At 51.7% G+C, this 24,243-nt stretch overlaps 10 protein-coding genes across 10 annotated transcripts; 4 read left to right on the forward strand and 6 right to left on the reverse strand.

Moving 5' to 3' along the window:
• Positions 1 to 82: 82 nt before the first annotated feature.
• On the forward strand, positions 83 to 1,082 carry SETTUDRAFT_104655 (uncharacterized protein; the record flags this gene model as incomplete). Its single annotated transcript, XM_008024480.1, has 3 exons — positions 83 to 214; positions 268 to 942; positions 1,008 to 1,082. Coding segments are annotated over 3 exons (882 nt in total), but the record flags the coding sequence as incomplete, so codon positions are not given.
• A 389-nt stretch (positions 1,083 to 1,471) lies between these two features.
• Positions 1,472 to 2,458, forward strand: SETTUDRAFT_103761 (uncharacterized protein; the record flags this gene model as incomplete). The annotated part of the gene is made up of 1 exon (XM_008024481.1): positions 1,472 to 2,458. One exon carries the CDS (start codon positions 1,472 to 1,474, stop codon positions 2,456 to 2,458), a length of 987 nt encoding a protein of 328 aa, XP_008022672.1.
• Positions 2,459 to 2,627: 169 nt separating this feature from the next.
• SETTUDRAFT_37383 (uncharacterized protein) lies at positions 2,628 to 3,055 on the reverse strand (the record flags this gene model as incomplete). Its single annotated transcript, XM_008024278.1, has 2 exons — positions 2,628 to 2,705; positions 2,759 to 3,055. 2 exons carry the CDS (start codon positions 3,053 to 3,055, stop codon positions 2,628 to 2,630), a joined length of 375 nt encoding a protein of 124 aa, XP_008022469.1.
• A 635-nt stretch (positions 3,056 to 3,690) lies between these two features.
• On the forward strand, positions 3,691 to 5,270 carry SETTUDRAFT_57859 (uncharacterized protein; the record flags this gene model as incomplete). Its single annotated transcript, XM_008024321.1, has 4 exons — positions 3,691 to 4,050; positions 4,122 to 4,645; positions 4,715 to 4,935; positions 5,008 to 5,270. Coding segments are annotated over 4 exons (1,368 nt in total), but the record flags the coding sequence as incomplete, so codon positions are not given.
• Positions 5,271 to 5,491: 221 nt separating this feature from the next.
• Positions 5,492 to 8,135, reverse strand: SETTUDRAFT_167531 (uncharacterized protein). The gene is made up of 5 exons (XM_008024482.1): positions 7,124 to 8,135; positions 7,001 to 7,052; positions 6,868 to 6,950; positions 6,675 to 6,799; positions 5,492 to 6,628 (listed from the first exon to the last, which is right to left on the reverse strand). The coding sequence occupies exons 1-5, from the start codon at positions 8,075 to 8,077 to the stop codon at positions 5,545 to 5,547; spliced, it is 2,298 nt and encodes a 765-aa protein (XP_008022673.1). The 5' UTR covers positions 8,078 to 8,135; the 3' UTR covers positions 5,492 to 5,544.
• Positions 8,136 to 8,981: 846 nt separating this feature from the next.
• On the reverse strand, positions 8,982 to 9,752 carry SETTUDRAFT_159310 (uncharacterized protein; the record flags this gene model as incomplete). Its single annotated transcript, XM_008024483.1, has 5 exons — positions 8,982 to 9,160; positions 9,221 to 9,288; positions 9,316 to 9,429; positions 9,496 to 9,632; positions 9,654 to 9,752. The coding sequence occupies 5 exons, from the start codon at positions 9,750 to 9,752 to the stop codon at positions 8,982 to 8,984; spliced, it is 597 nt and encodes a 198-aa protein (XP_008022674.1).
• A 1,362-nt stretch (positions 9,753 to 11,114) lies between these two features.
• On the reverse strand, positions 11,115 to 12,464 carry SETTUDRAFT_37386 (uncharacterized protein; the record flags this gene model as incomplete). The annotated part of the gene is made up of 3 exons (XM_008024279.1): positions 11,115 to 11,493; positions 11,557 to 11,923; positions 11,975 to 12,464. 3 exons carry the CDS (start codon positions 12,462 to 12,464, stop codon positions 11,115 to 11,117), a joined length of 1,236 nt encoding a protein of 411 aa, XP_008022470.1.
• A 3,453-nt stretch (positions 12,465 to 15,917) lies between these two features.
• On the reverse strand, positions 15,918 to 18,808 carry SETTUDRAFT_103863 (glycoside hydrolase family 47 protein; the record flags this gene model as incomplete). The annotated part of the gene is made up of 2 exons (XM_008024484.1): positions 15,918 to 16,212; positions 16,275 to 18,808. 2 exons carry the CDS (start codon positions 18,806 to 18,808, stop codon positions 15,918 to 15,920), a joined length of 2,829 nt encoding a protein of 942 aa, XP_008022675.1.
• A 679-nt stretch (positions 18,809 to 19,487) lies between these two features.
• Positions 19,488 to 22,011, reverse strand: SETTUDRAFT_167532 (uncharacterized protein). The gene is made up of 11 exons (XM_008024485.1): positions 21,910 to 22,011; positions 21,805 to 21,858; positions 21,712 to 21,752; positions 21,642 to 21,663; positions 21,551 to 21,592; positions 21,478 to 21,498; positions 21,256 to 21,429; positions 20,510 to 21,205; positions 20,155 to 20,458; positions 19,915 to 20,105; positions 19,488 to 19,861 (listed from the first exon to the last, which is right to left on the reverse strand). Exons 1-11 carry the CDS (start codon positions 21,949 to 21,951, stop codon positions 19,829 to 19,831), a joined length of 1,620 nt encoding a protein of 539 aa, XP_008022676.1. The 5' UTR covers positions 21,952 to 22,011; the 3' UTR covers positions 19,488 to 19,828.
• Positions 22,012 to 22,163: 152 nt separating this feature from the next.
• SETTUDRAFT_167533 (uncharacterized protein) lies at positions 22,164 to 24,173 on the forward strand. Its single transcript, XM_008024486.1, has 6 exons — positions 22,164 to 22,673; positions 22,727 to 22,904; positions 22,961 to 23,143; positions 23,202 to 23,235; positions 23,288 to 23,525; positions 23,573 to 24,173. Exons 1-6 carry the CDS (start codon positions 22,251 to 22,253, stop codon positions 24,023 to 24,025), a joined length of 1,509 nt encoding a protein of 502 aa, XP_008022677.1. The 5' UTR covers positions 22,164 to 22,250; the 3' UTR covers positions 24,026 to 24,173.
• The last annotated feature ends 70 nt before the right edge of the window (positions 24,174 to 24,243 follow it).

A 24,243-nucleotide genomic window follows, 5' to 3' on the forward strand; every position in this document is an offset into this window, starting at 1 on the left:
AACGAACAGTATGACAGGTAAGTAAACCAAAAAGTCCAACGATTGTCCCAAGATGTGAATTCTGACATGTACGCCAGGAAAAGAGTTGGCCCCCGTGCACTTTCTGTCCCATGGCACGACCATGGTTTTGGGCGAGGATTCGAGAATCCGTGATTACTGGAGGAAAATTGGAAGGGACGCTTTGCGCCATGGGGTCAAGGGCGTTATCATCATGGTGCGTACAAAAAGACCGAGAAAAGTTGATATTTTAAATTAATCCTTCTCAAGGGTGCGCATTGGAACGCAAAGGGCGAGAAGGAATTTGTCAAGGTCGCTACGAGTCCCAACCGAACATTCATGTCACTCGCCAACGTCCACCCCAAGCATTGGCAGGACTGGAGGCCTAACCCGGACATTGCGACATCGAAGCGCGTGATCAAAATGCTCAACGCTGCGGGCATTGAGGCAGTCGAAGACCCAAACTTTACCTGGATGATCGACACGTTCCCAGTCCTGATTGGCATGTTCGGCGACAAATGTCCTCCCACGACCATTATTTCCCAAAACTCGTATTTCGACCCTTTCTTCCACACGAGGATCGGCTCGACATTGCGATCGCTGCGTGAAGAGAAATACCTGTTTATTGGCTCTGGAGGCGGAACGCACAATCTCTACCGGGCACAGTGGAGCTACACGCTCGACTACAAGGACAACTTTGCCATGGAAGTCCCTCCGGACCCAGACAGCATGGAATTCAGACAGGCGCTCGAAGACGTCATTTGCAAAATAGGTGGAGGCCCCGAACTACGACGCGGCCTTGCGCGATTGATGAAGAACCCATACTATCGGGAGGCTCACGGCACTGACGACCATTACGTCTCTGCTTGTTTTGTTGCTGGTGCTATTGGCGATGCTGAAGATCGCGGCACAAAAGCATCGCTTGGTGCGGAAGCTTGGGAGCTGGTAAGATCCCCCCTTTCTTTGGATTTGGTTTCCTACTTGCATTTAGCTAACGATTTCAACCACAGCGGACGCAATGCGAGTGTCAGTTTACGCTTGGGGAATGGCCCAAATCGTGGGAAATCAAAGACATTAGCGATTAGAGTGTCTGTTATGTATGACGAGACAGCACAGCTACTGCACATTAGAGTTTTCCATGATTTTTTTTAAACAAAATCGCAATCAAACGCTTGCTCATGACTCAGTTCCTACACTGTTGCTGCATAAATCTTGGAACTCGAGATTCTTCCTTCCTACATTCTCCTGTAATCTCTGCATCTTGCTCGGTGATCACGCACCGGCTTCCGATAACGGATCGGACCGCAGAGGGTGACTATGCGGTCTGTGGTCCCGTACATACCCGAGCCAAAGTTATAATGGTACAAAGGACTTCGCCCTGATAACCATGTGCAAGCAATTGTCCCAAGCCTTTCTTTCTTCAACCTCATCACTCATACCCCTCTGCAGCTCGAAACTATCCAGACGTGCACCAATGTCGCGAATTTTGGTGTTTGGTAGTGGAAGCGTTGGCACCATGTACGCCATGCTTCTATCAAGAGCAGGGGCTGACATAGCATGCGTGTGCCGCTCAAACTATGAACCGGCGCTTTCACGTGGCTTCACCGTTCACTCGACTCTATTCGGAAACCAAACTTTCAAACCGAGGGTGGCCAAGTCTGTGCAAGAAGCCGTAGACAATCAGGCATCCTCAGTGCCCTTTGACTTTATCGTCGTATGCGTCAAAGCAGTCGACACTGGCGTCTCCCCGGCCGAAATGATCAAGCCTGCTGTTCGCGAATCGCACACGAGCATTGTGGTTATTCAAAACGGGCTGGGTGTTGAAGCGATTTACCACCAGGCATTTCCACGCAACACGGTGATTTCTGGTGTTACATACATGCCGACTTCCCAAGTCGAGCCCTGCGTGGTGTCGCACTCGGAAACGCAAACCCTATTTCTAGGCCCGTACCCGACCGAGCTCACTACTCCAGCCGATAAGAGCAGCACTGAAGCCTTTTCACAGCTCATTGTAGCCGCGGGTGCAAATGCAACCGTTTGCGACGATATCCAGGTCGAGCGATGGAAGAAGCTGATTGGCAACACGACATGGAACCCGGTTTGCGCCCTATCCCGGTGTCGCGATCTGCAGTTTCTGCACGCCACTCCCGACATAGCGCAGGGGTTTATTACAGAGTCAATGCGCGAGGTGGTGGCAGTTGCTAGCACACTTGGCTATGGCGATGTCATCCGAGAAGATGCCGTACAGGCACAGATACAGCGAAGTAAGACTCGGCAGTGGCCGGGTGTGCAGCCGAGCATGCTGGCAGACATCGAAAATGACCGGCCTGTAGAGGTCGAGGCTGTTATAGGAGAGGTTGTGAGGATCGCAAGAAAACACCAAGTCAGTGTGCCTAGACTGGAGACATTGTACGTGCTGCTCAAGGGCTACGACTACCATTTGAGGGCAAAGCAGATTTAGACACAGGCATCATGGAACCGAATAGAATGCTCTTTTATATGAACGATGATTATTGAACAAGACGATCTGAGAAATGTGGAATTTTGGCTATAAAATCAACTTGTCCACGAACAATGCAGGGCGTGAAACGATTGCTGCGTTGCATGCCGTGATGCGAGTAACCCCCTCCTCACCACTCATTCGCAACCTTATACATGCACAAGCCGCGGTCATGCAAGCCTGTCATTCGCAGAAAAGAGTAGCCCCACTGCACACAGCAGTTAGCAAAGCAGTTGTAGAAATGGTTGCAAGGCGACGTACCTGAAGAAGCTGGCAGCCCACAAACATGTCCCACAGCAAGATGCGCATCGGCAGCGGCCCAGCGATGGCTGTCCAGTTGGGGTTTAAGATAGGGAAGCGATGTGCTGGGACTCGGCGGTGGTCTGCGGGCCAGTTTGGTGGATTTGTGTTGGGCTCGCGACCAGTGACTCCTAGGTTCTCTGGAAGGAATGATTCTTCATCATCGCCATGCAAAGTGATGGCCGTTCGAGGGACATCATCGTCCGGGGCGACGTTAGTGCGCAGCGACTGGCGGACTTCGGTTACAATCCACGACATGGTAAAGGCAAAGGCGTGTATATGGAGCTCTCTCGTGATACGGATGGCGGTTGTGTCTGTAGCTGGTGCTTGGCAGGAAAGAGGAATGGTGTAGCTAGCGGACAGGTTAAAGTGGATTTACGTCTCGTGCGGAGGGGACACAAAGTAATGGGATGAGCCGGCGGCGTGCCTGTACTGCTACAATCAGCTTACCTGATGCTGGACCGCGCGTTGCTGCCGATGTGATGGGTCTCGGAGCAGGATGAGGAGAAGGATGCGGTCCCGACACGACCGAAGACATCGCCCTCCCCACCCGTCGCCTGCCGTACCCGCCCTCCTCAACCCGCTTGCGGATACACCCTAGTTCCAGTAAAACTACCCCTGGCAATAGCGAGCCATGGTGGGGGCTGTGATCAAGCTCACCAAATATACCTGCATGTGGCCCGTCTGATAGATATCATCATTGCACGACGGGCACTATTTCTCACTTGCATGCTCACTTGTGACCTGTTCATTCTTGCAACTCCAACAACCAAAGCAGATAGATACAGCCCACACCCACTGCTCACCGATTGAAGACACACACACCAGCAATCCCATCCGCAATGTCATCGACTCAACAGGCTGCTGTGCTAGCCCGCGTCGAGGGAGCCACCATCGACGGGCGACTGCGCATACTGCGCATCCGCCAAAAACAGTTCCTAGCACTCCACCAAGCCCTTGTCGCCCACCGAGAAGCATTTCTGCAGGCCATCAAAGAGGACGACGGGTACTCTGACAAAGAGGCCAAGATCATCATTGCAAGTGCCCTGATCGAAGTCCGCAATCACTACGACGCGCTGGATTTCAAGACGGACCTGGAGAAGGAGTATTCTCTCGCAAAGAACAAGAGCAACGAGGACAGACGCGTGCCATTGGGAATCGCATATATCATCGCCGACCGCTTCACCACGTTTTATAGTGTCGTCTCCGCTTTGTCTGCCGCTCTTGAAGCCGGCGCTTGCGTGGTTGTAGAGGTAAGCCGTAATCCTGTCAATTATTATTTTGCTCTCGCATTACTCATACGGTCCGTTTTTGGCTTGTTTAGCTAGAAAACACGTTGCGGAAGACGCCTGCACTGTTGAAACAGGTCTTGACGGATGCCCTCGACAAAGACGCTTTCGGATTCGTCTCTTCAAGAGCACCCGCCGAGTATCTCGCCCAGTGTGTTGTCGTTGACCAGACCGGAACCGTGGATTCGCTATCTGCCCAGCGGGTTCTGACGTCGCCCCTCCATCGAAATGTCGCTTTGGTTGACCGCACTGGTAATGTGGCACTAGCTGCCAAGGAGATTGTCGCTTCATCCATGGTGTTCAAGGGTGCAAGTCGCTATGCCGTCGACTTGGTCATGGTCAACGAATTCGTATTCGACAAGCTTACAGCAGCCTTGAACCAAGAACTTATAAACGCTACAAAGACAACCGGCTTTTCCTTCGCCGCCTTGCAGTCGGGCAAGGGCAGATCTTCCACCAAGACGACAGACAAGAATCTCCTTCAAGCCGAGATCGCAAATGGCAGGGCCGCAACCGTCATTGGTACTCCGGATGGCGGCATTGCACAGGTAGTCGACAGGTGAGCAAGCGCACATCCCTAAGCTGGGGGGAGAAAAAAACATAAAGCTAACACGTTTGGACCGTACAGGAAAAGCACGCTCATGAACAGCAAACGATCCTTCCCCAGCATTGTCGTGTGCAAATACACCAGTCTGGACGATGCCATCGAGGTGCTGAACCCAGGAGCAGAAAAACCAACTCCCATCGCCGCATTCTACCTGTTCACCGGCCCGCGCGAGGCAAAGTACTTCTCGCACTCCATCAATAGCCAAGTCAACTACATCAACCACATTCCGTCCCAACTAACAGGTAAGTCTTGGCATTTGCCCCCCCCCAGTCAAAGGAAATTGAACGAGCCCTTGTGCTAATTTCCATCTTCAGTCGGCCCAACAGTTGCCCTTGGCTACCCCACCGATCTGAAGTGGCGCTATACGCGCGCCATGTTCGAGATGCCGAGTCCACAAGTCATGCCGCCTCCGAAGCCGCATATGGTTTCGACCGTCTTCCAAGAAGCCGACCACATCGACCAGATTGCACAAAGGCCGTTGAAGCCCACCGGCCAGCCCGTCGCAGGAGCATGGGGCTTCTTCGAACAAGGAATTTGGCTTGGCGCTCTGGTTTACGTCTTGCCGCTCATAAGCCTGTCGACATTTGGCGTTGGCTATGCTGCGTGGAAGGGTTATCAGAGACTAAGTCTGTAGGGGGGGTGTTTGGTGACTGTTTCTGTCAAAATCGCTTCGAACGTTTTCAAAAAAAAAAGACAATTTTCATGACACAACTTTGAATTTTGTTTTGATTCCGACGGTTGCTTCCAGCAAGATTAACATCTATAGCAGCTAGAAGATATCGCACATCTCACTTAGATTGCATTTCGACACGGCAATGTGGCTGGCACTCATGCATGACTGAAGTTCGAGCTCACAGTGTCTCTGCAACCTTGGCTAATTCTAACATCAACCGAGTGATGCTTCCAACAATTGCATGCTGTGCCTCGCCGCGCCGACTTAGTGCTTTTTTCAGTATTTCGATTGCAACGCGCATAGTGACGTCGGCGTCTTCCACCAAACAAACTGGCTCTTGGTCTGCTGAATTAGAAAAGGTCCCAGGCTCACTCTCGACAGCATGTAGTGCAGGTACACATTCTGACGACGCGATAAACCTCCGAACCACACTTAGGTCTTCGCCATTCAACCAGATTAGTTTACCATGGTCCACAGCCCTTCCTCCGAGTGTGTCAGAGCGATCGCGACGCCTACGAGCCTTGGCCATGACTCCATAGACCCATAAGGTGATGCTCGCCTGGTATATGAGTAAGACGCATGTGCCTCGTAAACTCCGATTCGAGAGGGTATCGGCAATCTTATAAATTTGGCCGGCATGCCAAATGGATTCTCGTGCTTCTCGAGTTTGTGCCCACTCCTGCAGTGCGGGATAAACCCGTCTGGCTTCCCGTTCGCCGTCTCGACCTGCAAAGGACTGGAGTCCCTGAAGCGGCACCAGCAACACCATGCTCAGATACTCCAACACCAGCATGGGCCCCGTGGTCGAGGCAGATTGGTCTGTGGCCAATGATTCTAACATGACGCGGAGTGTATACAAAGATTTCGTGAGGGCCTCGCGACCTACCAAGATCATCACACTGGGGTTCTTAGGCATAATTCCAATAGTCCCTGAACCATCCGATTGTGTTGTCTCGTATAATTGCAAAAGCTCCCAGACTAAACCCCAGAATCCGTAGAGGGTGTAGTGGCAGGACTGTAGGTTTAGGTCTGTGGGGGATTCGCCGAGTACCAACCGCACCGTGTCTGCAAGTGTCAAAGGAGCATCCAGAATGTGCTCAGCGTGGTTATTGTATTCCCTCTTCCAGTCCTCAGCTGTCGCAGCCCACCACAATGGATCTGGATCTGGAAAAGGAATGCGCATCTCCGCATATGACATTAGAGAATTCACGTGATTGTTCATGGACAACTCAGCGTCGAAGACAAAGGCTCGGTAGATGAATCCAGTAACGGTCAGTAACCTAGCATGTCTTGTTCAAATGAGCTCACCTTTTTCTGGTTTCCTGGGTAACCCAGCCATTCCATTTGCGTTCCAGTGCCTCGCCTTCGTCGGATGGTTCTGGACGGATAACTCGATACTGGTCTCGTCGCAGCCAGCGAGCGCGTCTGATGATCTGGAAAGCGGTCCCAAGGCGTAAGCTTTGATCTTACTACCCAGCCAATGGGAGGATCATCAACTCACTGTGACGGCCTGTTGATAATTACTCTCTCCGATCTCCATTTGGCGCTTATTGCCGCTCCAGCTAGAGAGCTCAGCCTGGGTTACTGCGGAGTTTTAGTTCATGCCCACACTCCCGAGCGATTGTGTCACTTGCGCCATGCTTGAAGTAGCTGTATGTCTCTCGACGTAGTGTTGTCCGTAGTCCACTGTCATGAGAGTCAGTCAAGTGTTCGGGGGGGCACTGGATTTGTGTCTTGTGACGAAGGGTAGCACTTACACATTCGATGACAGCGTTTCGCAGAATTTCAGGCATTGCGTAACCGAAGCGTTGAACTGGTTCATGTCGGGTAAAACTTGCCCCTATGCCGACTATAGCTGCCAACAACTCATCTCTCAGAAGATCTGGCCGGAACGAAGGAATGTGAAACCAGGGAACCGTCTCGAGCCGCTGTGAAGCAAAAAACTGGCGTAGTATCTGATCCAAGAACAATTCTGAGGGAAACTTGGGCGCAATGCGGATCCATTGCTCCTTGATGCAGTGGTGCAAGAGCAGTGATAGTAGCCTGTCGCGGTCCTCAGATCCCAGGATGGGAGGCATATGCCTTTGTGCATGAACTCCGGTTGTATCAGGTTTGCATGCTGAAGGGAGAATCAGGTTTGTTATTTCTGCCGAAGTGCTGTCTCCACGAGTTGGACCCCAATCCCAGCCGGAGGATCTGAATGCCTGGCTTGCCGCTGCAGATGCCACGCAATCAAATGAACTATCACGCTCATCTCCGCGTGGCTTAGGCGCTCGCGCATCCGCGGAATCCATAGTGCAAGGTTGTAAATCCAGCAGAGGGATGTCATTAATGTCTATGAACTGCTCGTCGCCTTCCATGAATGCATCCCAAAAGGTTTTGTCAGTCTGACTGAAACCATCGAAGGCTACCGGCGATGCCATTGTCGAACCAAGTAGATCCTTGAGCACCTCACTGTAATTTCGGGTGACTTCATCAGGCCAGAAACCACTCTGGTTGGTTGACGAATTGTGCTCGAATGACGGCAGCATATTGCTTTGACTAGCACTGTGGGCGTGGCCATCGCCAGCAGGTCCGCTGTTTGCTGATGGCGTATCCATTAGTGAAAATGTCGAAACGCTGTCGGTGGCATAAACGTTGTGTGCCAGTCCGGCGGACTCGTGCGTCGTGGTAGGAGGCTGCGATGGCTCTGGGACTGACATTGGCGACATGGGAGCAACATCCAATTCGACCGTCGCCGAATTGAGGGGTTGGCCGTTGATGAGAACATTACTTGGATTGGGGTGGTCTGATGCATATTTTGGAGTGGCATTGGATGTCGATTCGTATTCGCACATGATGTTTCTGCGTATGCAGCGCTGGCAGGGCTTGGCCTCACTGCACTTGAGCTTGGAGGCAGCGCAAGCCCTGCAAGCCTGGTCAACCCGGCTGCCGGAGCGTGATTGAGAATCAGCTAGCCTCGGCCGAGACGCTTTGGGGACGTGTTGGGTAGCGTGCCGCTTCACAAGATCTCTACGTATTGAGTGATTAGTTGGGCGCACATGTCGAGCCACGATAACTCACGCGCGCGCAAAGCTTTTGCCGCAAATGCGGCACGGGTACGGTTTTTCCTGGGTGTCTAACAGCACGTCAGCGTCTGGTGCAGCAACTCGACAGGGAGCCATGGCGTACGCGTCCGGACGTGACGGCCGAGGTGATCGATTCGGGAGAAGATGCGCCGACAATAGGAACATTGGAACGGGGCGGCAGCTGTCGCCTCGTCGACATGCGTGTTGTTTCCTGGCGACATTGTGGGCAGGGCGGGCTGGGACCGTGGATGGAGGTTGAGGGAGCGAAGCACCAGAGGAAATGCTAAGCGGCCATTACCGCTAAATGCAGCAAGAAGCGGGGTCACCCCCTCATCAGAAAAAGTGATACACGTCCGTGCCCGGCATTACCCCGCTATGCCTGTTTAGGTAGGAACCTCATAGAAACTCACATAGCTGCCTCATGAAGCTGTATAGCACTTTTGGACTGGCTGTTGATAGATTGTATTGTCGCACTGGGTTTTGGAGCTTTTTGAAGCCGAAATATTGTATATATATTGCTATATAGGTGGTTTTTATGGTGTTGCACCTACCATATTTCTGTTTTGATTGGAGCTTGTGGCTTGTTCTTGACCTGTACGAGCCTCTTTGGCAACTTATTTATCCGTTTTTGAATATTGCTCTGTTGTACCTGGCTCCACTCATGTTGTAGAGCAGCTTTGAGATCTTTTATGGTGGTGATTTTGTCAAGAGATGGCTTGACGCGCTCTTTGATTATGTTCTAAGTGGCTTCTATTGGGTTGAGGTCGGCGGAGTTCGCTGGGTGACGCAGCGTTTTGATGCCATGACGATCTCTATATACTGCCGGTAACGACTCTTGATTCCGGGTGCCGTGGCTGGGATCGTTATCCTCTACCAGGTACTAGTTATACCGATTTTCTGGATGAATATGGGCGCGGAGGGAGTCGCTCCTCGCCTGTAGCGAGTGGTAGGCGTTGCGGTAGATGGGTAGAAGCTTCTTGGTGTAGTATATAGCTCTCATGTGGTTGCCTGGCACCTGTATAGAAACCTTCTTAGGTTTTTGGGCATCCTAAACGCGCAACCGCTCATCAAAGTTATCATCAGATTCTCCTTTCCTGCGCTTTGGTTTTGGGGGAGGCCTTGGAGGCTTCGCGGGCTCGACGTCGTCATACTCGTCGTTATAAAATATAAGCTTTTCTGACTTCTGGTAGTAGTTAACCTAGGCTGCAAAGTGGACGACGCTGGCGGTTTTTTTGGTACGCTTCGTGACGTTTTGCTGCTTCTGCCGCTCTCCATCTCTCCGCAAAATCCATGGGTCGGGGAGCTCAGAGAAGCTCATGTGAGCCTCATCAGTAAATAAAACACCATCCCAGAAGCCCATCACAGGCTTAGAACAGTAGAGAGAGCTATAGTTAAAGCGCTGGAAAGCCTATTTGATTTGAATCTCCGAATGAGAGGTTGCGCGGCGCATGTGGGCGTCCATTCTGGTGGCGAGAGCCCGTCGAACAGTCTCTCAGGATGCATGAATTTGGTGGTAAGCCATTTGGTGTTCTAGTTTTCTCGTTCGAATAGACTGCGGTGCCTAAAGCATTTGGTGTAGAGCTTCATCTAGGACCTTAGCTAGCCTACTAGAACTAATGCCTCTATTTTCTTTTTTATATTCGCGAAGTTTCGAGCGGCAGTTAGCGAGTTTTCCGTATTCATTACGCTGTTGAAGTAGTCAATAGGCAGTAGCGTGTGGGATATTGAACTCGCGATAGATAGAGCGCTTGCTCCGCTCTCTGCGCCGATTAATAGCTTCAAAGAATTGAGAACGCGTTGGAGTATTAAGATGCGAATAGAGAGACCTTATCTCTAAAGGTGGCGGAGTCATTTGCACAAAAAATTATTTAAAAATATTATGTTTTGGATAAGATGCATAGCTGCGAAGCTGGGAGCTAGAGCTACTGGGCTGCCTTGGTGTTGTGGGCCTAAGCGCTACGGGCACGGACGTGTATCACTTTTTCTGATGAGGGGGTGGGGTTGTGGCCCAAGACAATTGTGGGCCTGCTCGGCTGCGTTGTCTCCGACGCCGTCTGCTAGCCCGTTTGGGGCTTAGCGGCTCATGTCAACGTGCCAGGGCTGGCGTCTCCAAACAGACATACTGCTAAGGCCGGACCGCACGAGGCCAGATGAGGAAAGTGCACGCAGCAAAGCCCCATGTGCAATCGCCCGATGTATCCGTCGTTGCAGCTAAACTGCACTGGGAGCTTCAGGTTCCAGATCAGGTAGATCACAGAATAGGGGCTTGGAGATACCCCGCGGGGTGGGTTTGGAAAACAGCGCTCTGGTTCGCTGGGCAATATCGACATGCAGGTGTGGCTTATGTAAGCGCTAAGCGAGGTCTATCCGGCTAGCGCCACGCTAAGGATGGGGACCTGCGTTTTGCGGGTTTGAAACCTTTCCAAAACACAGGCAGAGACACAGCCAAATGCGCCTCGCATCACTCGCAACCCGATGCGGCATTTGTGAGACGTGCGCCTAGTGATTGACAACAACCGCCGCTTGCACGAGGGCTAACACAGGCGAGATCCACTTGGAGCTGACGTGGTCACATGCTACCAGACTCATCCGTCTATAGGCATACAATGTATATGGTCCGTGCGCGGCTGTTTTGCCCATGGAATCGCCAACACCTAATACTCGAATGCCCCAAGCATGCTTATATGTCTTGGCCCGCTTGCAGCCTATCCAGCCACTCTCTGATCCCTCCGTACGTGAAGTTGTACTGCTGGTTTTTCCACATGGTCTCTGGAGACTTGCTCTCGTGTACGCTGCGTGTGATGGCCTGGATCTTGGACGCGCGCACCTGGCGCACGCGGTCAAAGTCCTTCAGCACGCTTCCCACCATGTCGCGGCTTACAGCCTGGTCAACAAACAAGCTCATGGCTTCACCATCCTCGATTGCTTGCGACGCCCCTTGGCCCTGGTGTGGCGACATCGCGTGAGCCGCGTCTCCAATAAGCACAGTCCGACCATTGATGTATGTTGGCAAGGCGTCGTTGTCTCTCAGCTCCCACAACTTGATATTTTCCGCTTTCCTGCCCAAACGCGCAACGTTAGTTTCATTTCCGCTTTCTCCAGCGCGCATCGTGCCAACTTACTCGAGAATAGGCCGTACATAGAAATCGCCAAAAACCCTCAGCAAGTCTTCCTTGGTGCCAGGTGCAACCCACGAGTCGGCAGTTGGCAAGTTGATAAGCGCGTTGGACGCAATGCAACCGACATTCAACAGCTCATGGTTTCGACACGGATAACTAACCACCGAGCGCTTCGTTCCGTCTAACGCAAGCCGAACATTCAGTTCACTCCCGCTCCTGCTTCCAGACCTTCCTAGCGGCGCATCTGGCGTCACTTGGTTTACTACCTCCCGCGGGATGACGAACCGGAACATGGATGAACCGGTAGAACGAGGCTTTGCAGCATCAGGAAGCACAAATGGCCTCACGACTGATTTAATCCCGTCCGCGCCTGACTTTGGTCAGTACAGTGCATATCCATCAGAAGATGCAATCAACATACCAATGACTAGATCCGATGCGATGACGGTACCATCTGCAAGACGGACATCGCCGCTTTCGACGTCAACACCCACGACTTGGGCGCGCCAGATAACCTTCGCTGGGGATCCAGGTAACCCAAGCTTCTCGGATGAACCCGTAGCAAGCCTCAGCAGCTCGTTCCATAGATCTATCCGATGCACCACGAGCCAGTCGCTTCTAAAATTCTCCTTCATACCCGTCACATCCTGCGTGCGTATGACTGTTCCATGCTCATCCAACACTCGAACCCTGACGAGCGGTAATGCGCCGCACCTCCTCGGGTCCCAGCCGTACTTGGTGAGCCATTTAGTTGCATTGGGTCCAGGTGTAACGGCGGCCCCAACTTCGTTGCCACCACTGCTTCTCTCCAAGATGGTTACATTGTGTTTTTCGCGCAGAACACGGGCAGCAAAAAGGCCAGCTATGCCAGCACCAATAATAGTTACATTCAAAGGAAGTGATTTCGTCATATTGGCAGATGTACAGAAACTGAAGTTGTGATTGTTGGTGGCCTCGTCGGGGCGATTAAAATACCCCAGATATTCGGCCCAGGGCGGACAACATGAGTGCCCACTTGCATCCGTACCCCGCACCACTACTGGAATCCGATTCTACTGAACCCGATGCACATGAATCCTACGGACCTGCTAATGTCTCGTGATGCTCTGGGTTGTGGTCGATATTGCGGTTCCGACATGTGCCCGCATCGGCACGCTCGAATACGATTCCCCCGCATTCGGCTGCCAAATGGGTAAAGGGGTAACCAGTACGGACGTGACTGTCAAAAGTTCTTGCTGAGGCGCGGATCCATCGGACCGAATTCTCGTCATAACCTTTCCACGATTAATTCAGCGTCTAGGTACAGTAATGTAGCCTAATATAGTTAGCCTACTACTACAAGTGTACACTTCAGGAGCTATTCTTTTCTCTAAACTTATATTTTAAAGCCTTTTAGTTGCAAATAAAGTATAATTTATAGTCTTTGGCTGTATTTTTTGGTGGTAACCAAGCAGCCCCTGTCAGCAAGAACTTTTGAAAGCCACCTCTGTATGGATAGATTAGGTAGTAATGAGACATATTGGGCTAGTCACAAGATACCTTTTGGTAAAATGTGAGTAGAATACCAGAATCATGGTCGTTTTATACTATAGTAAGCATTTGGGAGGCTGGCAGGTGTGAGCTTACCAAAATTGTCCATGGACTAATAGTCAGTAAGTAAGATGTACCCACTTTATTCTCACTAGCCCAATTAGGCAGTTGGAGCCCACTTTACATTCTTGAACCCCTCCCTCCTTGATGCTGTCACATTCACAGCTACTTCCTACTAGCCACAGGCTCTATATCAAACCTCAATACCAAAGCAGCTGCCGCACCGAGGACTTGCATCTGCACAAGCCCTAGATTGACGTGTTCATGAGATCTTTTCACCATAGATATACGCTCTCCCTCTTTAGCTTTGGGGTCTTCTAATATATTGTTGTGCGTTCGTTCGGCATACGCGGGGGAGGATCTCGACCAAGAGTGGATCGAAATCTTGAGTGGATCGAAATCTTAGGTAGAGTGCTCGTGCTGTACAGCTGCAGCGAGCGACGGAGACGAGAGGACCTAAGTGCGTGTGTTCAACATGGGCATTATTAAAATAGGCTCTTTACACCACTGGCTACAAAATGATTAGTTTCGAAATCCAAAAAGGCGTGAGCTTTCCTACCTCACAGTTTAAGGTACAAAGGATCTTGAATAAGCATGCCAATGAGATGGCTGAAAAGGGAGAATCTGTGATACGCAACAGTTAGCTTGTGAGGGTCAAATTGCAACTGGAAACGGTATAATAAAAAAAATATAACGACAATTGCGATACTGCAAAGGACTAAAGCACGATTAGACACAGCCCATGCCTGTGAGTCTTCTCAAGGTCTGGTTCCGTAGTGTCAACATGCCTCAAGAGAAAAAAAAACGTTTATTGTCGAGAATATCAAAGCATCGTCAGGCTCAGCCCCAGACGTGAATCTGGAAGTAGAAAACGAGGAAGAATTGAAAGAGATTTTTTTCCCCCGCAAATGACGAGGTTTCATTAAAAGACCTACAACTGGATTTGTATCTTACATAGAAACCGAAAAAAAACACAATATCGAATTGTGCACATTGACATGTCAAGATTCGCAACTATGACGTAAAAGCAAGTGAACCAACCGTCAAACAGCAAGGCTCTTGATCGGTCTCGACATAGATTCACAACTGAGATTTCGCGACAATTGATCTTTTACGAGGAACTGACTTTGAGCAATTCTTGCATTTCATCATGAGCGGTCTGGGCTTATGACACTGGTCAAAAGTTCAGGTTTCAAGTCCATTGCTATATCTTGCTCTGTCAAAGCCGAGCCATTCAGATTAGCACAGTACGCAGTAGATGCTTCTTTCTTTCTTGTTTCTGAAGTAGTATCGCTTTTCCAGAGTAGGTACAATTGGAGTAGGAAGAAACATAACAGTTATGACTCTCTCTCTCATCTTCACGAAAGCCCAGAAGATGAAGAGGGCGAGATTGCCTAAAATTGACACAAAAACCTCGGCTATGGCTCATACTTGCCAGTCGTCTGAAAACTGGACACGTTGAACAAAAAGAAAAACGGTCCTGAACTTCGATTTTTGGACTGACGGTCGAGCCGAGCTCATGGTGCTACCTTGATTTCCGCTTTAGTTAGTGCTGATGTTAAATTGTACGCTAAATATACTTCCAAGCTACGCTCATGTCCAAGGTAGAGTGATAACGACTCATAGCAGCTCACACACAAACACACACACACACTTCAACCTAGCCCGCAAAACCAACCATCATAGTCTCCTCCAACAGCGACGCAGTCAGTGTGTGATTCTAATCCAGTGAAAATAGATTCTAATCCAGTGAAAATAAAAACACACACAAAACACATTCCAGGTTTTTCCACTCAAACCAGCTATCTCGGCTTTCGAGCGCTTGTTGTTCTACGTGATGGCAAAGGAGGATGTATGTATTACTACTACTACATGAATCACCATGTCTCAGCACCACCACCACCACCGCTCACAATCCCAATCACAATCGAAATATCAGACACACACGCCGTCCAGCCAGCCCGCCCGCCCGCCACAGCTACTCCGGAACGCAAGTATCCCCCCGTTGCAGCTCCAGCATAATGATAGTAGGTAAGAATCTGAAAAAAGAAAACTAGGTACTTTCCAACGCCCTACTTTACTTTGTCTAGCATGACATAAATCAATGTGGGTGGAGGGGTGGCTAAGGCAAGACAAGACAAGGCAAGGCAAGGCAGTAAAAAACAAAGCCTTTTAGAGTCGAATTCCCGTCCCGGGACTCCAGCGTGAATAAGGATAAGGATGATGAGTATGCTGTGCAGCAGGTTGAGCGAATGAGCAAACGAGTGGCCAAAGTGTTGCCATTGAGAAGTCTGATTTGATGTTGGAGTTGGAGATGATGGATAGCTAGGCCTATTTTTTTTAAAGGGGGGGGGGATGAGAATGTAAGGACTCTTTTTGTAACATTTGTTTCCCCGTCCATACCTAAATTATGTTTTGCCGTGTGAACTCTCATTTTTAATCCTTCGTTTGTTGACTTGTTTGTTTTTGGAAAAAAAAAGGACAACGGAAGATGGAGATTGAGGGAGAGAGAGAAAGAGAGAGAGAAAGAGAGAGAGATGCCACGTACGCGAGTACAACGAGACTGAATACACACTTGTAATGAATAGCGTAGCTGGTTAAGCAAAAACGTTAAATGCGCCCTGCGTCATTACATACATATGTGGTTGCAACACATTCCAAAGCCAACGTCTCTGCAAACTTTTCTGTGAAAAAAAATATAGAAATAAGAAAACGCCACGCATATGCCCGTGAAACTAAGCAAGTTGATTGCTATGCAAGTGCTACATGGATATTCAAGTTGGGCGTTTAAAAGGGTGCGCCTCGGTGTTGAGCACCCACTCATCCAAACTGACGACGTTCTCATCCGAAAACAGCAGGTAAAAGTACTTGAGCGTCTCGGCGAGCCAGAAGCTTTCCATCTCGTCAGCGAGCTCAGGTGATTTTTGAGTCACGTCGTCAATGGCAGAGTTGCCATATACAGTGCTCGTCTGCTGGTCCACAGCAAGAAACATGCGCCAGCCCACTTCGCGCCAGTGAGCTGAACCGGTGATGCGGTACATGTACCATACGGATTCAATTGCTTCTGGTCTGCGAATTCGTTAGTGCGATGATCAATTAGAGTGTTGCCCCGCATATGGATGAAAGCTTACCGGAGAATGTAGCTCCTGGACCCGATTCTTGTCACGCCCTCTGGTAATCGTTCTTCCTTGATCCGGTTCTGTACGTATTCCTTGTGATTCGCAACGGGGGGCGGCGAGTACACATAAGGGAATTCTGGTAGAGTGGTGCTCGGCTGCTGTACCAGTTCTTCAATATCTAGCCCGGTCTGGACTTTGGTTGGGGGCCCTTCGCCTTCTTCTGGTTCGCCACCCATGACTGATTCTCGATTTTGCTGAACGCGTGGAGACGGAGATGCAGACGCTGATGAAGAGGGCATGTGTGCAATCTCGTCCTCATCCACAAGCTCAGCAAGTTGACGCCGGTCAAGCGTGTCCGCATAGATCGTACTTGACGTAGCTTTTGCCGGGACCACGCGTGAGACAGGAGGCGTCGGCGGTGCAGTCATGGCAGCCAGTTCCGCCTTGTACCATGAAGAAGCTGAGGCCATTTGGGATTTGTAGATTTCCATTTGGCTTTCATAGCCTTGTAAGCGAATTTCGTATCGCGGATCAATCTCCTCCCAGTAAGCTGTTTTATTCCAGTGGCAGTCGTTCCGGTCTTCGCATGCGACCACTTCAAATGCTTCGGGCATGACGCCAGTTGGTGTCATACCATAACTCCAGACACAGCCTTCTGTCAGCTTCTTTGCAACTTCCAGGTCCTCGGGGCGGTTGAATAGCTTTGCACCCATGCCAAACATGCCCCCAGCAAAGCAAGTCAAATGGGCATTCTCTGCCGTTAAATCACCAGTCTTGATGTCGCCACTATTCGACGGGACATTAAGTTTTCCAGAGAAGAGGATGTCTTCTTCCTTCGGAAGCATGGGCCGGAAGAGCAAGTGCTTCTTCACTACGTCCATCGACTGCTCATACATAGTCCGATACTTCTCGACCTGGCCACCGAGGAGCAAGTACTGCTTCGGTAGATATTCGTATGTAGAATCGGACATACCACCAAGCGTATACTCGTCGCGTCCACCACCACTAGATTCGAAGCCTTGGGGTATGCACTCTGGCGGTGTTGGCAGAGTGGCTGAATCCGAATCATCAATGTCAAGCTGTCGTTTGAGCAACGAGTCGCTACTGGAACCTTTACTTGATAGTTTCCCGGCAGTTTCCGGAGCACTTGGGCTCTTTTTGGTGTCTTTGGTGTCTGCCTCGTCAGGAGAAGTGAAGATGATTGGATCGGGCATCTTGAGAGGGAGATATCTGTGGCCTTCAGGAGACAGCTCTTCGGTAGGAGAAGGAGCAGCAGGCTGGGGGTTGACTTCAGGATCATCGTCAAGGTAGCCTTCTGGAGCTGTAAGAGGCTCCTGTTCAGGCGCCAAATCAACATAGTGTCTGCCACACCCAGAGGCATCCAGATAAACCGGCCACATGCCTGGAAGTGTAGTCTTCTTCTGGAATTCCTCAAGGTTATCTGTGATACGCGCGATGGCATCGTAATACTTGTCCTGCCCAGTGAGTTGCGCGAGTCTGGTAAACTCCATGGAGAGCGAGCCAATCTCTGCCAAAACCACATGGTGACTGGCACGGTGTTTCTGGGAAGCAAAATCAGCCCTCCAGTAGTAATACATCTGCGGCATCCGGTTGGGCGAATCGAAAGCACTGATGAGGATTTCGGCAAGCTCCACTGCCTTGTCGAGCAGATTCTTGTGCTTTGCGCCGCTAATATCGTAAGCAGCCAGCAAGCCACCTAGATAGCGAATGGTCGTCTCAAACAAAGGTATATCTGCACGCGAGGTGGTGGTGAAGTCAATCTTGTCCACCGCCTTGACCGCCTCTTCAAACTCGTCCTTGAGACCCATGATCCACAGCGTGTCGAGCGCATCCACGAGAGTCGCACCCCACCCTGCAAAGGGGTCCCGGGACGTCCCAGACACGGGACGTAGCTCATCATGAAGCCAGGCATATTCTCTGTATCCATCCCATGACTTCTTAGCCACAGCCCTGATCCTGTCCAATTTGGCTTTCCTGCTCGCTTTGGCCGTTGCGTCCTCGGGCTTGAATTGGGCTTGTATTTTGGGGAGTTTCTTCGGCGGGGCCGTGGGAAGGTGGATGAGTGATTCAGATGGCACTGGAAAGTGTTCAGGGAGCTTCGTCCAGTGAATCACTTTTTTCACGGATGTTGTATCCTCGTCATCGCCGCTGATGGCAGCGGGGTGGTTGAGCGGTGGTGGTCGAAGCGGCTTAGGAATCGAGGGCTTGGGAGAGGGTTGCGCGTGTCGTGTGGCAGCAGGAGTTGGCGCTGGTGAAGAAGCCGGCTTCTTCACGGGAGGCGGGGTTTGCAGCGGTCGCTCTGTGTTAGCAACGGGGACGTCTAGTTTCAGGCTCTTTGTCTCGTACGCCACAGCAGGGCGTGGGTTGGTATTGCCGTGTAAGGCGTTGTCGACGTGGCCTTTGAGGCCTGAGGCTCTGGATGCAGTCTCCTTCAATGCTCCCGTGGGATCGCCGAACTTGTATAACGCTAGTACAACAATGACAGCAAAGACCAGAAAGGTGCGGTATCGTCGATAGCGGAACATTGCTGCGGGAGGGGCGCAGAATGAGAGCGCTCGAGTCGCGATGCGCTATGTCAGGAGGGTATTGTATAAGGAATGGACGAGGTGGCTAGGTGGCGGCGGCCATTTGCGCTTTGAAAATGGAAATCAGTAACGATGGGCCAGGGCGTCCATGCAGCGGGGAGGGAGAATCTGACAGAGTTGGAGTGCTGCGTCCAGGAGGCTTGGCTTTTGGTTGAGCGCGACAGGGAAGAGCTAAGTAAGTAATGGTCGCGGGCACGCGCTGAACATGTGCCTCGGCGACGTCAGGTTGTTTTTGCGAGCAAAGCAAATGGCAGAGACGACCCGAGGGAGACGCGTCTATACCCGCAGCATGGGCAGCGGCGACGCCATGTTCGTGCATAACCTGATGGCCCTGTGTGTGCTGCATTTCGCACCAAATGGCGCTGGGCTGGCCGTGGTCCCCATGTGGTGCGCCACGACATCCCCGCAAACCACCACGTCCAAAGTCACCAGCACCGAACAGGCACAGACGCCCCTAACGGTACCGGGCTAGTGCTGCTCGATTTATCTCGAGGACATGGTGGGCTCTCCGTCCGAACCGAGCACTAACTGTTTAAGCTTAAATGCCTCTAGCTGCTTACAGAAACGCGGCCTGCCAGTGCAGCCAGTACAAGTATGCGTGTGCGTGTGCGTGTACTTACGGGTGTGTAGGGCAGCGTGGTACATATATCTGTGTCAGTATCCACGTTCCAGTACGTCATCCATCAGACCATAAACGAGAGCCGCATCCACCAAATGTATGGCACCCGTCTGCACACGCGGCCATACATGACCCAGGCCGTCACACACTTGTTGCACATGGAAGCCATTGGCCGGGGGAGCCGCTTCGGGTCGCATTTTCTTTATCTACTTGCAACACAGTCTATCCTTGAACACCGAGGCCTTTCTACATATCTTGACCTCATACGAGCGAGCGCCAACTATGCGTTTGGGACCTCAACGCCACGACGGACTGCATGTATGGGATCCATGCGATTCAAATTATTGGTCGTCGCCGGGTCCTGGTGCCCGTCCCTAGTACGAGGTTAGCACAGCATACTTGGACACTCCGTGTTTCCGCTTCTTACCATTTGTCGTGCCTTGAGCATTTCATCGCACAGCAACAAGTTGGAGGCGATGCCTGTAGCAGAGGCTATGCTGTTGCGCAGCACGCGGAACGAGTCGTAGACGCCTTCTTGGTTGGGATCCATGGCTTCTCCCGTCGCGAGATTCAGGCCTACAACGTTTCCTTCGGCATGCTCGTCTTGCAGTGCGGCCACTATCGTCTGGTGAGTACAGACTGCTAAAAGCAGGGCCATGCCACTTACAAGAGTCTTGGATGTCGTGACCAGAGTTAGCTGCCAGCGTCTTGGGAATGACAAGCAGCGCGTCAGCAAATGCCGAAACACCCCACTTCGCCTTGCCCTTGACCGTCTTCTTGAACTGCTCGCTCTCCAAATGAGCTGCACATGCAACTTGGAAGGCTCCTCCTCCTGGCACAACGCTTCCGTCCACAATCATGTTGTACACGCTCCTCAAGCCATCGCGAACTGCGTCTTTGATCTGAGCAATAGTATGCGCGTTTGGTCCCTTGATCAGTAGCGTAACCGACTTTGGCTCCTTGACGTCCTCCTGCATCTTGTCAGTATACGCATCAAATCATCAAACGCCGGCCCAACGTACAATGAAGGTGTACTTCTCCTCGCCCAACTGGTGTTCGTAGACCGAGCCTGCCCAGCCAAGGACATCCGGTGTCAGGTCGTCGACACTGTTCTGCGCTGTACCGCCGCACACGAGCTGCAGACGTTCCATGTTCCTTCGCTTTGCTCTCCGCAGCGCAAAGATACCGTTCTTAACCAGTACATCCAGACTGAGGGGGTCAATACCCTTCTGGTTTATTATCACAAAGCCCTTGCTGGGGTCGTTGCCGCAAACCTCCTTCTTGAGCTCGACGATTTTCCTCAGCTTGTCATCAACAAAACGACGTTCGCTCTCGACGAGCTTCTCCCGCTGTTCCGCGCTCGAGTAGTAGAAGCCAGAGTTGATCTCGGACTTTTCGTATTCTAAGCTGACGTTCAGAGTCAGGATGTACGCGTTCTCTACCCGCTTGGCCATGTCTGGATGCCTTGCGCCATGGTCTAGCGCGAGCCCTCGAATCAGCTGTGTATCGGCAGCCGTGCGGTGCTGCATAGTCATAATCTCCACCATGTGTAGATCGGGCTTCGCAGGCGCTTGGTAGATGGCGAGAACGGCGTCGACAATGTCGGGCGTCAGTTGCTCCGCGAGCGTGCTGTTGATCTTGGTAGACAGCGATGTTCGAGCGACGGAGAGCAGGAGTTCGCGATCGACTTCCTTTGTGAGTTTGAATTCGTCGAGAAACTGCAGCCCGTCAGCCAACCTTGTATATGCAAGCACTAGGCTCGCTGTACCTTTAGCGACTCGGTCTTTGCAATGTCGTAACCGTCTGCAATCACCCTGGGGTGGAGGCCCTCGGAAATATAACGATCAGCCTGCTTCAGCAGCTCTCCCACCAACAGTACCACGGAGGTTGTGCCATCGCCTGTGATCTCGTCCTGTGCGGTTGCTGCTCGTGCAATCATAACCTGGGCATGTTTGAGTCGCGCGTCGCAGACGGAGGGAGTTCAACATACGGCAGTGGGGTTTTGGATTTGCTGCCGGGGTGTTAGTCTATGCAATGTCTGCTGGTGGCATCCAAGTACGTACCATTTCCTTCAACAGGACGCTGCCATCTTTTGTGAGCTTGATCTGCACAACTTGTCAGGACACGCCATATAAGCAGTGAAGGCAAACATACGCCTCCAGCACCATCCACAAGCCTGCCCAGAATTAGTCTCTTGCCCAGCTGATTGTTGGCCTTTTCTTACATCTTCAGTGTACCGCGGGGTCCCAGATTTGAGGCAAGCACCTGTTTTCGCTATAAGAAGAATTTCCTCTGCTTTTGTATCGCCCTACAGTACCTGCTGCAAGCCCTCTCCTGCTGAGATGTTCACACGGAGAGCTTCCCCGCGTCTCTATGTACTGTTAGCGGTAGACTCAGCGCAGCGGCAAACCCACGAACGAACCCTTGATTCCGCCTTGGGATTGAGAAGTTGTGCGGCCGACATTCTGAACGAGACTTCCAAGGGTATCGAATGGCGCAGTAATCAAGCAAAAGCAGTATGGCGGGGCAAAATGCTGTTTCCGCGTTGCCTGTCGCGTCCCTCCTCAGAATTCTTAGCGGGCCGCGGTGCCAAGATTCCCTACCAAAGCTCGGGCCGCCCTGCAATAATCTTTTTCGCGTAGCTTCAACTTTCTCGACCGCGATCACATCCCGACAGCGGAATCGCCAGCGCATTTGAATCCACGACTCAGCTTGTTGCGCCCGCTGCTCGCCCATTCTGCGCGCTACTTTCTTGCCCACACGATGAGCGTCGATTACCTCCTCCACGAAAGCCCTGTGGGCTATGCCGTCTTCAAGGTTTCGGTCCAGCCAGACACGATTGGCAATCGCCTGCAGGAAGTGCAAAAGGCAGTGCAGGACCTGGACAAGTTTGGAAAGACTGTCGAGCTTGTCGGTCTGGCTCCATTCCAGGGCACCCAAGATGCGCTTGCCGAAATCAACGATGTCTCGGAAGGCATCATGTCTGACTTCCTGAGGGCCACTCTCGAGACCAATCTCCCCAAGGCGGGGAAGAAGAAGACGATTACGCTTGGCGTGAGCGAGAGGAACCTTGCGGGCAGCATCAAGGCCGCATTCCCCAACCTCAGCTGCGAGACCAGCGACACTTCGGAGGTGGTGGCTGATCTGCTTCGCGGGATTCGCCAACACAGCAGCAAATTGATCAAGGTATGCGCAAGGCCGTGGGTCATGTTTGTGTGCTTTGTACTGATTGGCCCAAGAAACTGCAACCCGGTGACATTGAGCGCTCTATTCTGGGTCTGGGACACGCCTACTCCAGGTCCAAGGTCAAGTTCAGTGTGCAGAAGCAGGACAATCACATTATTCAAGCTATCGCGACGCTTGACCAGATCGACAAGGACCTCAACACGTTTTGCATGCGCCTGCGCGAAAACTATGGTGAAGACGCCTTGTACATGACGCGGTTGGGAGACAAATACTGACGCTCTCTGCAGGCTGGCATTTCCCTGAGCTTGCGAAGATTGTCAACAGCAACGAACAGTATGCGAAGGTTGTTTTGCAGATTGGAGACAAGTCGAAACTGAGCGACGACGACCTGCACGATCTTGCGGCCGTCGTGGAGGACGACGAAGGGGTTGCGCAGGCCATCATCAAGGCGGCCCGGACATCTATGGGAAGTGAGTGGGATTCGTGAACGACGTAGCCCAAAGGCGCGCACACTAACCCGCTGTCTAGGGGATCTTTCCGAGGCCGACATGGAAATTGTCATGTAAGAGCTGCACAGGTGGCATAGCGATCAACACCAACTGACTTGATGTTAGAGCTTTCGCCAAGCGAACCGCTTCTTTGGCTGCGTATCGCAAGCAGCTCAGCAGCTACCTTGGAAGCCGTATGAACCAGGTTGCGCCGAACCTGGCTGCGCTTATCGGTGATACGGTCGGCGCCAGGCTGATCTCCAAGGCGGGGTCCTTGACGAACCTTTCCAAGTACCCGGCCAGTACGGTTCAGATTCTTGGAGCTGAAAAGGCCCTTTTCCGAGCGCTGAAGACCAAGGGAAACGTACGTGGTGTGTTTGAGCTATGCAGGCTTGTGCTGACTTTGAGCAGACTCCCAAGTACGGACTGATTTACCACAGCTCCTTCATTGGACGCACGGGACAAAAGTCCAAGGGAAGAATCTCACGCTTCCTGGCCAACAAGTGCTCGATTGCGTCGAGGATTGACAACTTCTCCGACACACCAACTTCCAAGTTTGGCGAGGCTCTCAAGCGACAGGTTGATGAGCGCATTGAGTTTTACGCTTCTGGAGCGCCACCGGCGAAGAATGCCGAGGTGATGCAGGCGGCCATGAAGTCTGTGTTGAATGACATTGGCATGGAAGACCCGACGGCGACGGCGGCCGAGGATGTTGAGATGGCGGATGGGGTGACGGCGGCAGCTACTGAGCAGGCGGTGCGCAAGGAGAAGAAGGACAAGAAGGCGAAGAAGGAAAAGAAGCGGAAACACGGCGAGGAGGAGGATGGCGAAAAGAAGAAGAAGAAGAAGAAGAGCAAGGCGTGATGAGGAACGAGTCAGCACATGTATTCATACGGGCATACTGTGTGGGCGTTTTGAAAGTGTTTTTTTCTGTTTTTTTCTTTTTTGGTGTTTGGGGAGTTTGCTGTGCGAGGAGCTCGTTGGGAGGATTGCAAAAGGGCTATGAGATTACGCGTTGCATCTACCGTGGCTGGATGTATGTGTGTGTGTGTGTGTATGCATGTATGTGCAGATATACCTCG

The sequence above is a fragment of the Exserohilum turcica genome, assembly GCF_000359705.1.
Source record: "Exserohilum turcica Et28A unplaced genomic scaffold SETTUscaffold_12, whole genome shotgun sequence".
Classification (NCBI taxonomy): Eukaryota; Fungi; Ascomycota; class Dothideomycetes; order Pleosporales; family Pleosporaceae; genus Exserohilum; species Exserohilum turcicum.